We start from the raw sequence: 12,500 nt of genomic DNA, 5'->3' as shown, positions 1-12,500 counted from the left end.
TTCAGAGAGCTAAATAGGTGTATATTATGGCATGGAAAATGAGCAGAGGAGGTGAAAAAGTCATTGTGACTGTAACTTGAGATAAGAGCGCATGAGAGCGAGAACGGGATGTGATGTATTTTGATGTTGTGCGTGAAGAGGCGTCACTCTGCAGACAGAACATCACCTGCAGCGGACCGTCTGTCCTGCTGCTGCCGCGCCTCGTCGAGTCAGACCGGCTGATCGCTTTTCATCTTTAAACAGAACAAAGAGCGTGTGATGAAGGGAGAGCGCGACAGAGACACTTCCATTAACTTCACTGTCACTCGACCCACAATGCAACTGTTTCATCAGCTTCACACACCGAGGGAGAATTACATAAGAGATTTTTTTTTAATGGTGGTTCTGCGTTATTAGATACAGTACAGTGGAGATGAGAGAGATAGAGAGAGAGCGAGAGAGAGAGAGAGAGAGAGAGAGAGAAAGGGGATAAATGTCATGAACAGACTCCTCTGGCGGCCATGTTGGAGGTCCTCAGCTCTGTGAACAGCTGACTGTGTTTCTGTCCCAACAGAATTGAACGGACGGTTAATTTCTGTCTGTTTCTGACTGAACTGATCATTTCATCACTGATCCATCTGATTGATTTAGTGGGTAACACTTTACAATAAGGGTCACTAAGTTAAGGGTTAGTTAATGCTTAATAAGTATTAACTAACCCTTAATTAACAGTTAACTAATGTGTCTGGTAATCATTTACTAATGGTGTTTATGTTAACTAAGGTATTAATGTATACATTACTTAATAGTCATCTTTATAAACTATTAAATAGCTAGCTAACCATAGCATCTGGTCAGCTAACCATCACTCTCTTGTTGTCAACACATCTGATTAGCACACTAGCTAACGTATCTAGCAGCAGCTAGCGTTAGCATGTTCACATTAACATCAGTGTGTTTGCTGGCTAGTTAGCTAGCTAACAGTTTGTTCAGGTTAACTGAGCTGACTCTTCTCAAGCTACAACTCTTCATGTTTTGGAGTAGAGACTAGGGCTAAAGACAAGACAGTTTACTGTGTCACAGTAACCTACATTTGGAAACAAATCCACCTTATCACACTATTCACTTTTACTGAGAACGTTACTGAATGGATCTACAGCCACACCACAACATCTTCAATATATTATGTTGTACTATTTTCAAGTTATGTTGTATTATCTTCAGTATGTTGTATTTGTTGTATAACCTTCAGTAAGTTCTACATTATCTTCCCTCCTCTCTTGGTCTCATTCTAATCTAAATCTCTTTCTGTCTCGACCCAGTTTCTCCTGATGATTAATGAAGTTTCCTCTAATCTAATGTAGCGTCAGTGTGCAGCAGGACGCCCCCTACTGGCCCACAGGACGAACACTGCAGCAGAATTAACCCAAATTTCCCATGGGGGAAAATTTCATTAAAGTTTCATGGAAGTTTGATCTGATCTGATTTAATCTTCAAATGGGTTCTGACCTCTGGAGGATCTGAAGCCTGTAAACAGATTATTTCCCACCAGGAAGTCTTAACCTTCATAAATCTATCTATGCACACACACGTGATACACACTCACACACACACACACAAACACACATACAGCAACTTTCAACCAATCAGAAAACAAAAAACCTCCCACATGTCTAATATCTTGTTTAAGGCGTTTTCTCTTCACTAAAGCTGTAGAAATAAATCATTAATAAATAAATTGTCTCTTTAGAACAATAAATAACATTTTTCCTCCCTGAGGCTTCGACAGCAGGCAAACTGAAACACACATAATGACATAATTGATTGTTTTTCCACTGCAGCTGACATGATCAATAATTCACACTAAAATGTTTAATTTCTTTCGATGGAATAAGCGACGCTTCGAGCGGAGAGAGAGAGCGGCGAGGGAACCATCATCATCAGTTCGGGGGGGGGCGGGGCGGGGGGGCAATAGAGCCTGGATGTATTGACGACTGACAGGACAGAGTCACGATCAATCGCCGCATCATCACTCACACTCTGACAGGTTCGTCTTCGTCTTTACATTCCTCCATCCAGTAGTTTGTTGTGTTTTTCTTCTTGGTGGATAACCGGCCAATCGTAGACGAGGTGACGTCACAAGAAGAACTAATTGGAGAGAGGGATGAAGGTATAGGAGGATGGGAGGAAGGAAGGAGGGATGGGGATAGAGAGGGAAAGAAAGAAAGAGATGGACATAGGTGAAAGGGGAATGAGAGAGGGAATGGAGGAAAGAAGGAAGGAAGGAAGGGAGGAAGGAGGGAGGGAGAATAGATGGATGATTTAAAGGAGAAGGAGGAGGGAAAGAAGGAGACGAGATGAGAAAATGGAGGGATGAAGGGAAGGAGAAAGGAGGTGAAGATCTGGTCTTCTGTTCAGATATTAATATATATGTTGGTTTTCTTTCTCCATTCTGTAGTTAGTTGTGTTGTTCTTCTTGGTGGATAACCGGCCAATCACAGACGAGGTGACATCACCTCCAGATGTTTCCAGTCTGATATGAGAAAATGTTTCAGGATGTAAAACCTCAGCGGTAAACGTCAGGTTTTGGTGTCAGTCCCTCAGACTCAAAGAGCGAGGGCTTCTTCTTTCTAGAGCCGCCATTTTGCACCGAGAGACGTTCAACAATCATACAGGGAGAGATCCACCAGAGAAGAGGAGAGAGACCAGTTTCTCCACCACAGGAGCAGGAGAGAGACCAGCATGCACTGCAGGAGCAGGGGAGAGACCAGAATGCACTGCAGCAGTCAGTGGTGGAAGAAGTACTGAGATCCTTTACTTCAGTAAAAGTATCAATACAACAATGTAAAGATACTCCATTACAAGTAAAAGTCCTGCATTCAAAATCTTACTTAAGTAAAAGTACATAAGTATTGGCAGCAAAATGTACTTAGAGTATCAAAGTAAACGTACTCATTATGCAAACTGTCCCCATTTAGAGAGTTATATTTTTCATAAATTATTGGAATATTAATACTGATTTATTGACATACATGTACATGTAAGCAGCATTTTAAAGTTGTCAACGTGAAGCTAATCTTAACAATTTAGCTATACTTTTGGGTAGTCTAATCTATAACAATGCTATTTTAGTTATTTTATAAAGATGATCAAATGTTTTAAATATAAAATATTGATCTGAAAAGTAACTAGTAACTATAGCTGTGAAATAAATGTAATGGAGTAAAAAGTACAATATTTCCCTCTAAAATGTAGTGGAGTATAAGTACAAAGTAGCATAAAAAGGAAATACTCAAGTAAAGTACAAGTACCTCAAAATTGTACTTAAGTACAGTACTTGAGTAAATGTACTAAGTTACTTTCCACCACTGGCAGCAGGTAGCCTCAACAGACCAGAATGCAAAGTGTGACCGGACGGTGGGTCTGCTTTCAGGACTTTACAACAATAGTTTTATGCTCTTTCCAAACTTTTCAGGACCTGAAAAGAATCAAATTCATTCTCCATACTTTTCCAGGAACCCGGACCATGACTGCGGGGGACTCGAACCCTCAACCTTCCCTCTGTCAGTGCCTTGCTCCAGGGACTCGAACCCTCATCCTTCCCACTGTCAGTGCCTTGCTCCAGGGACTCGAACCCTCATCCTTCCCCTCTGTCAGTGCCTTGCTCCAGGGACTCGAACCCTCATCCTTCCCTCTGTCAGTGCCTTGCTCCAGGGACTCGAAACCTCATCCTTCCCCTCTGTCAGTGCCTTGCTCCAGGGATTCGAACCCTCAACCTTCCCCTCTGTCAGTACCTTGCTCCAGGGACTCGAACCCTCGACCTTCCCCTCTGTCAGTGCCTTGCTCCAGGGACTCGAACCCTCATCCTTCCCTCTGTCAGTGCCTTGCTCCAGGGACTCGAACCCTCAACCTTCCCCTCTGTCAGTGCCTTGCTCCAGGGACTCGAACCCTCGACCCCGTCAGCGTCTGCTGCTCTGCTCCTTCTTCACACCGACCTCGACATCGTCTTCCTCTCTCCTTCTCCTTTCCTCTCTCATTAGCTTCCTGTCTGATTGCGCGGCTGTCGGCTTCGTTAGCGACAGCTAGCCGCAGAATGCTAATGAGGACGCAGGAGGGGCTAACCGCTAACCGCTAACCGGCTCTCCTGAGGACCTGACGGAGGCCTGCAGGAGAGCCAGGCTTAATCCTGACAGCAGGAATATGAGTCTGCTGCGCTGATGATTATTATCCTCCTCCAGCTGGATAATCATGTTGCTGTAATTAGGTTTGCGGTGTGATCAGCAGGTCAGAAAACACTTAGTCCAGTCCGCAAACTTCAGATCTGATTTCCCTTCAAAATAACTGGAACATTCTGCCAGAGGAGAGAAAGCCAACTGGTTTCAACACAAACTGACTGGGTGGGAATTTAGGAGAATCGAGTGTCGTCGGTTTAAAACCAACAATCACCACCGACTACTGCTCTGTATTCTCCCTTAACGGAGTCATTCCTATGTCCCCAGGGTCCTATGTTCCCCAGATTTATATGGCACATAATGGGAACATGACAAAGGGTCCTATGTTCCCCAGTTCTAGGGTTAGGGTTAGGTTGGTTGTGTGTAGATGTTTACCTAGAGCTCTGACCACAACTGATTCAAAGGACAGAAGGGCTTTTTATCAGAGCTATGCAGGTTAGGGTTAGAGACCTTCAAAATCAAATAAAATGATAACCATTGGTTTTGTTGTGTTTATATAGCTGTTTTGAAGGCTTGTTCCAATAAAAAAACACTGGATAATATTTATGAAACATTTGAACTTGAAACGGGTCAAATTTGACCTGAAGACAATAGGAGGGTTAATGTGTGTTAACAGAATATTGAACTGGGGAACATAGGACCCTGGGAACATAGATACGCTCCCTTATTAGCCTCTCTCTCTCTCTCTCTACATCTCTCTCTTTCAGTCTTCTCTTGCTTTAAATGGAGGAAACTTGTTTTTCATTCAGCTCCCTCTCCTCTTCCTCTCTCTTGTCTCTCTCTCTCTCCCTCTCTCTTCAATCTATTTTACTTGGCTAATAATTAGCAGAAGCCTAGAAGCTGCAAATATTCATTATTTCCGCAGAAAGAGCCATTTATCACACAGATTAAGAACAACAATAATAAGTTTGTATATTAGAAATATATTTTTTACATTCTCTAAATAATCCTATGACCCCTGAAAATCCTGCAGTGACCCCAGGAGGGTCTGCAGCTCAGGTTGAACCTCGCTGTCCGCTTCAGAGAGCGGCTGAAATCTGATTCAGTCGAGTTTTCAGATTTTAGGACTGAAAAGTAACTGGAGGATTTTCATGGGTGACAAGATTATTTAAAGAATGTAAAAAAAATAAGAATTTATCATGTTTTTAATCTTTGTGATAAATGTTTCTTTCTGGGGAAATGAAAATAAATAACCAGCCTCTAGGCTTCTTCTAATTATTAACCAAGTAAAATAGATTAACGAGAAAACCATTTCTGACACAGAGAGAGAGAGAGAGAGAGAGAGAGAGGGGGAGAGAGAGAGGGAGAGAGAGAGAGGGAGAGAGAGAGAGAGGGAGAGAGAGAGAGCAAGAGAGACTAGTCTTTATTGATTTTTGTTTAATTACTCGCTGTAATTTTTTAATGTCTATAATTTCACTCTAGTTGATTCTGCTGCTTTGTCACCAGAGGCTTCTGTCCTGTCAGGTTAATAAAGCAGAGAGAGAGAGAGAGAGAGAGAGAGAGAGAGAGAGAGAGAGAGAGAGAGGTAGAGAGAGGTTGATAATGAACAGAGCAGAGAGCGGGCGTGGCCGGTGGTGAATCTTGGCATCAGACAGACAGGCGGAAGCAGGAAACACTAAATTTAATTCAGCTAAATTAAATCCAACAACGGAAACGAGAAAACCATTTCTGACAGAGAGAGAGAGAGAGAGAGAGAGAGAGAGAGAGAGAGAGAGAGAGAGAGAGAGAGAGAGATCAGTGTCAGGTCTTTTGGTGTCGTATTTCACATCTCTTCACCTGTCAATCATAAGCAACTCTAAAACACTTTTGGCCCCAACTACACATACACACACACACACACACACACACACACACACACACACACACACACACACACACACACACACACACGGCTCCTACCCTGTATTTGTGTATTCGGTTCCTGTGAGTTCATTCTTCAGTGTGTTGAGTCTGCAGATCTGCTGTCAGTCACGTTCAGATCTAAACTGATTAGATTTTATCACAACCGGGAATCAAAATTCATCCTGCGTGAAACGGATCTGTGTCAGACTGAAGGATTCACTTCAGACAGGCTGGTGGATGGAAGACCGGCAATCTGACTGAATTTATAACAACCATGAGACAGAGGGAGTGAAGCGTGTGGTCATCAGGCTGTTCACACTTAACGCTTTGTTCAAAACCTCCACCGCCTTTTTTATATTAAAAATGTTGAGAAAGGTTCAACTTTTCAGAAAAGTGGCAAATGACGTGAACGGCTTTTTTTCTGGGAGCGTATCTATGTTCCCAGGGTCCTATGTTCCCCAGATTTCTATGGCACATAATGGGAACATGACAAATGGTCCTATGTTCCCAGGGTCCTAAGTTCCCGAGATCCTATGTTCCCAGGGTCCTAAGTTCCCAAGGTCCTAAGTTCCCAAGGTCCTATGTTCCCAGGGTCCTATGTTCCCAAGGTCCTAAGTTCCCAAGGTCCTAAGTTCCCAAGGTTATAAGTTCCCAAGGTCCTATGTTCCCAAGGTTATAAGTTCCCAAGGTCCTATGTTCCCAGGGTCCTATGTTCCCAGGGTCCTAAGTTCCCAAGGTCCTATGTTCCCAGGGTCCTATGTTCCCAGGGTCCTAAGTTCCCAGTGTCCTAAGTTCCCAGGGTCCTATGTTCCCAAGGTCATACGTTCCCAGGGTCCTATGTTCCCAGGGTCATACGTTCCCAAGGTCCTATGTTCCCAGGGTCCTAAGTTCCCAAGGTCCTATGTTCCCAGGGTCCTATGTTCCCAGGGTCCTATGTTCCCAAGGTCCTATGTTCCCCAGTTCAATATTCTGTTAACACACATTAACCCTCCTATTGTGTTCGGGTCAAATTTGACCCTTTTCAAGTTAAAACCCTAACCCTAGAACTGGGGAACATAGGACCCTTTGTCATGTTCTTATTATGTGCCATATAAATCTGGGGAACATAGGACACTGGGAACAGGAATGACTCCGATAAGCTGGTTGTTGTAGTAAGTCAAAATCCAGAGGTAAAGTCAGTATGGATCAGACTGGATGTGTATTGGAATATCTGGAAAGCCTTTGCTTCACACTGTTTTATCTGACAGTTAGCAAGCTAGCTTAATGATAGACAAAAATTTTTTTTTTTTTAATTTTCCGGCTTCTTCAATGGGTGTAAAGACACTTGACACAGAAGCCAAAGAGCTCATGTGCCATGTGACCAATGCCCTACACCCTCCGAACCGACAGATAGCGCTGTGCAGCTGTTGAAACCCGCAATTACACCCACTGAAGAAGCCTAAGAACACCAGCGGACATTTTAAGTTGCTTTTGAGAGAAATGAAAGGCTCGGACATGACTAAAACCCCTCTGTATTGAAAACTACGGAATACTGAAGAACACAACCAGTGCGGTGTGACGGACAACAACCGAAGTACTGTATATGTTTAATTGTTACATGTATGGAGAAGTAGGGTTGCTATAAAGGGAGCTCCCAGTGTTTTTAGCCCCCCCGCAACTGAGACTAAGATTGATTGTACAATTTTAGTCTCTGTTGAGCCTACTGTGATGGATTCTCTCGCTCTGTGGAAGTTTGTTTTTCATTCTGGACAAGAACGACTGAAGGAGGAAACGAGCGCTGAGATGTGAACTACGCTGACTGTGTGCAGAAACACAGAGGAAGCTGGAGCTGCTGCTGACTTAACACACAGCAGGATTCTCCTTTAAAGTCGTCCGGTGTGACCGAGTCTTAAGACGACAACAGCCTGCCCCCGGAGCTTAACTAAGACCCAACAGGCATTGGGTGCGTTTGATTCTTCTGTCCCTGCAGTCAGGCTGGAGTAATGAGGGCCAGGAGGGGCGGGAGGGGGGTGGGGACACGCTCAGGGACCTATTAGAGTAAAGTGGAGCAGCAAAGCCTCATGGGAAGAGAACAACGCTGTATAATTGTGTGTGTGTGTGTGTGTGTGTGTGTGTGAGAAAGAGAGAGAATGTGTGTGGAGGGGTGGGAGGGGTAAAAGAGAGAGAGGAGGAGGAAGAGGAGGAAGAACAAAAACACTCACTACTCACATGCTGCAGGCTACAAACACACACACACGTTCACACACACACACACACACACACACACACACACACACACGTTCACACACCCAGTCACACACACACACACACACACACTTTGTCTCTGTGTGATTGTGTAGTGTCTGCATGTGCCTGAGTGTGAACTTGTGAATGTGTACATGTGTGTGTGTGCCATGCTGTGTGTGTGTGTGTTTTCCACTGATTAGCTGAAAATCACAAGGCGTGACCCCCCCCCCCCAACACACACACACACACACACACACACACACACACACACACACACACACTATCAATAGACAATGGCAGAGTGGTACAAAGTCTGGATGGACCGATCTCATGACAAACCACAAACCAGACTTAACCAGACCGGACCAGACTTAGTCAGTGGTTCTCAACCTGGGGGTCGGGACCCCCAGAGAGCCACAAAAGTATTTTGTCCTCCGCAGCTCTGTCTGCTGTGCATGCTAACGCTTTAGCATACAGTGTGTAAGTAATCATAGGCCTATAGCATTATCCAAAGTATGAAGATAAACCTTTTAGTAATTCAGAGTTGGTACTGGTCTTTATTCTCTATTCAGTTTTACTGGATTCTTGTCAAATTCAGTAATTTTTTGGCATGAAAATGGTCAAATTTAAAGATCCTGAATATCACCACAAAATATCAGCTAGAAGCAGTTCAGACCCCTCAGTTCTGTCCATTTTTAAAGCTCCACATCATGTAAAGCAGGACTCCCCTCTCCTCTGTGGTGATAAAGGAGTTGGATGGTCTATCTAAACATGGTGAAAGTATCAAAACTAAATCCACACAATCCATATTAGTGCAGCGAGCCTCTAAACGAGCCGTTTGGACTTCCGTAACTTTGTGGCGTCACAAAGGTTCGCTCATTATCATTTTTGTAAGAAATAATAGACTAACAAAGTGTTTTTTTCAAAGCGGTTGAGCGGTTGTCGTTGTTTATTACCGGAGAGTTTTTCCTACCTGTAGCCGCCGGGCCGCGGCGTCTCACGTTTCACTCTGGAAACGGTTAGCCGATCGGAACGGAGGGGTCGTTAATATTAATGAGCCTTAAAGACACGGCGACAGAAACAGCTTGATTGAGAGTGTTTTTGGTTCATGACACCACACACACAGCTTTGACTGGACTGAAGCTCTCCTTGCATCTCGTTTTAAATTATTGACCTAAAACCTGCGTGTGGACGTGGAGAGAGGTCAGGTGGTTTAGTTTCTGTCCTGGTCGGGACTCGGCCCGCCGGCTGTCAGGCAGCTGGAGGTCTGGAGTCAGTTCAGGACAGAAAACACAACATGTGTCCACCAGCCTCTGTCCTGACAAAACACTGCTGCTCTGCACGCTGCTCTTGGCTTTTGAAGTTGTTTACTTCACAAGAACAGAGGAGAAGAAGTTTTTAGTTAAAATAATAATCTGCAGTGTTTTCGTATAAATAAATCTCTCTCTGCCTGCTCTAACTCAACAGTGATCCAACCTACTGTATATCAGTTCATAAATCTTCTCCCCTGTCTGCTCTAAACAGAAGGTGTCTGGTCGCTCTTTCCTGCGAAAAATCCTCTGCCGCACAGGAAGTGATGCGTTTTGCGTTTTCGGTTTGTTTGGAATAAACAGAAGAAGAAGAACTGGGTAGTTAGCACGAGTGAGCGTCTCCGAGCGAAAACCAGAGCGAACAACACTCAGAGACGAGCAGGGAGGATGAGGAACGATGAAGATGATGCTCTGATAGATTTCACTCTCATTTCTTAGCTGCAGAGGGTAAAACACCAAAGCAAAGACCGCTGATCAGCAAAGGTGTCTCCATGTTCCCATCAGGAATTAGTTCTTCAGTTCTCCCACATCTCAGACTAATCCAGCGTTTCTCAAACTGTGTGGCGCGCCCCCCCGGGGGGCACAGAGGCATGACGGGGGGGGGGGGGCCGTGTGACCGGGGGGGGAAATGTAGTGCGGAACTAATGTTTTGACGTCAGAATCTTTTTCACGGCGGAACAATAAACAACCGTGCTTTCACGTTAGCGATGGTGTTCATTCAGACAGAGAGACTGCAGGTTTACAGAGTGGAGAGACACTTGACAGGGACGAAAAGAAAAACAGCCGATGCTTCTGAGACAAACGAGACAAAGTGTGACGCTGATCAACCAAAAACCAAGTCAAGAAAATATGATGAAGCCTATCTTGCTCTTGGGTTCACAGTGAATGTGGTGGGAGATGAGGAGAGACCAGTGTGTGTTTTATGTCTGAAATCTCAGGCAGCTGACAGTATGAGACCCAACATCATTGCACATTTTATTTGATTTTTCTCTATTTTTGAAAAAGCTCTCAGACTGATGGGAGCAATCTAGTGACAAATGTCACCAAAAGTGGTTTGATAAAGTTGAAGTGGAAGTTGCTTTTTTTATTTGCACAACATAAATTACTGCTGTACTGAATGTTCATGATCTTGATGTTATTTCAATAAAGTTAAATTTGGCCCATTTTGTCACCATTTTGTTGGGGCGGGGGCATGAAAATGTTTCTTTCTCCAAAGGAGGGAATGACAGAAAAAGTTTGAGAACCACTGGACCAATCCGACTGTGGGCCTTATTATAAATGAGACAATATTCTGATTCTTTCTTCTGTTTCCTGCTGTCAGTCTCTTTCTCCTCTGAAACCATTTCAGCCTCTGGAAGGCAGAGGAGCATCAGGCGGTCCAGAGAGAGTCCTGGTCCAGGTGTTTACAGTCTGAACCGCTTCAGTAATGAGACTGAAACCAGAATACTGCACATGTCTGAATGAGATTCTGCTGACTGACTATGACTTTATTCAGATTCAGGGATCAGAAAATGCTGATTACATGGTGATTTCTTATTCATACTGTTGTCTTGATCAGGTTCATATCAGATTGTTGCTGTCCATGTAAACAGAGTGACTGACTGCTGAGATCGGACCTGTGACCCTGTGGTGACGGGACGGGGCTCTGACCCGCTCTGCACTGGACTCTGTTCTGAGGAGAACCAGACCGCAGATCAATCTAATCTCCTGCGGTTCCGGCCTAGCGGAGCGGTTCCACATGCCGGCGTCTGCTGATTGGATCCAGGAAGACAGAAGTAATTGATTAGTCTCGACAGAATAATTAGAAACCAGATCAAACGAAGGTTGAACCTTCAATTAATCTGGTGGATTTAATTCGGCCTTTAGATGTCGTTCTGCACAGCTGGAAGCTGGAAATCAGTTTCAGCTCCAGATCCTGTCAGTGGCTCCAGACTTCACAACTTTACTTTCACTTTATTTTTTAACTTTGAGTGAAAGAGCAGCTTTGTTGTTTCAGCACAGCCTGCAGCAAGGAGATGAAGTTTTTCAGTCCTGGTTCAGACCCGGGTTCAGCTGATATATTGGTTATATTGATATATTGGTTATATTGATATATTGGTATATACTGATATATTGGTTTACTGCCAGGTCTACTGCCACACAGTTCTACAGTGTTCCTCCATCATGGAGACTCAGCTGGCTGGGAGCAGGTTGGTTATGAAACTGTAAAGCCTCTGTATAAATTCTGGTTATGATGATGATGATGATGATGATGATGATGATGACTCTAAATGCTGTGTCGTGTCTCACCGATGAAGCCGAGCTGAGAAAACTCCAGGATCATCCACTCCTCCGACGGCTGCTGCAGCGCAAAGTTCTTCATGGTGGTGAAGTAGTTTGGACGAGCGACGATGTCATCCTCCAGCTGAGAGAGAGAGAGAGAGAGAGAGAGAGAGAGAACAGAGAGAGAGAGAGGGAGAGAGAGAGAGAGAGAGAGGGAGAGAGAGAGGGAGAGAGAGAGAGAGAGAGAGAGAGAGAGAGAGAGAGGGGGAGAGAGAGAGAGGGAGAGAGAGATCCTCTGTTATTTCATTTCTTTCCCTCTAACAGCAGTGGATCTAATGTGACACATCTGTCATTAACTTTAATTAAAGACTAATAGGTGTAATCTGCAGCTCCGGCTGTGAGACTCATCTGGACACACTGAGCAGAACACTGTGGGGGAGAGAGAGAGAGAGAGAGAGAGAGAGAGAGAGAGAGAGAGAGAGAGAGAGAGAGAGACGGGCTGCTCTGTTCCTTTCTTTTTATTTTATTCCTTACATGTATTTATTTATTGGTAACACTTTACAATAAGGGAACATTAATTGAGGGTTAGTTAATGCTTAATAAGCATTAACTAACCCTCAATTAACTCAATTAACAGTTAACTAATGTG

The 12,500-nt window shown here is 44.1% G+C and overlaps 1 protein-coding gene across 1 annotated transcript in view; it reads right to left on the bottom strand.

Moving 5' to 3' along the window:
- LOC139666409 (alpha-1,3-mannosyl-glycoprotein 4-beta-N-acetylglucosaminyltransferase B) overlaps positions 1–11,990 on the bottom strand; it is a 27,290-nt gene extending 15,300 nt beyond the window's left edge. Inside the window, exon 1 of the mRNA XM_071545613.1 lies at positions 11,879–11,990. Coding sequence (XP_071401714.1) covers positions 11,879–11,951 — 73 coding nt within the window. The 5' untranslated portion in view covers positions 11,952–11,990. The remainder of the gene's footprint in view (positions 1–11,878) is intronic.
- Between the last annotated feature and the right edge of the window lie 510 nt (positions 11,991–12,500).

This window comes from Centroberyx affinis, unplaced genomic scaffold, assembly GCF_046629955.1.
Source record: "Centroberyx affinis isolate AG114_WGS23_722 - 3 ecotype Tasmania unplaced genomic scaffold, CSIRO-AGI_Caff_v1 ptg004987l_1, whole genome shotgun sequence".
Lineage (NCBI taxonomy): Eukaryota > Metazoa > Chordata > Actinopteri > Beryciformes > Berycidae > Centroberyx > Centroberyx affinis.
This window is presented reverse-complemented; position numbering and strand designations above follow the sequence as displayed.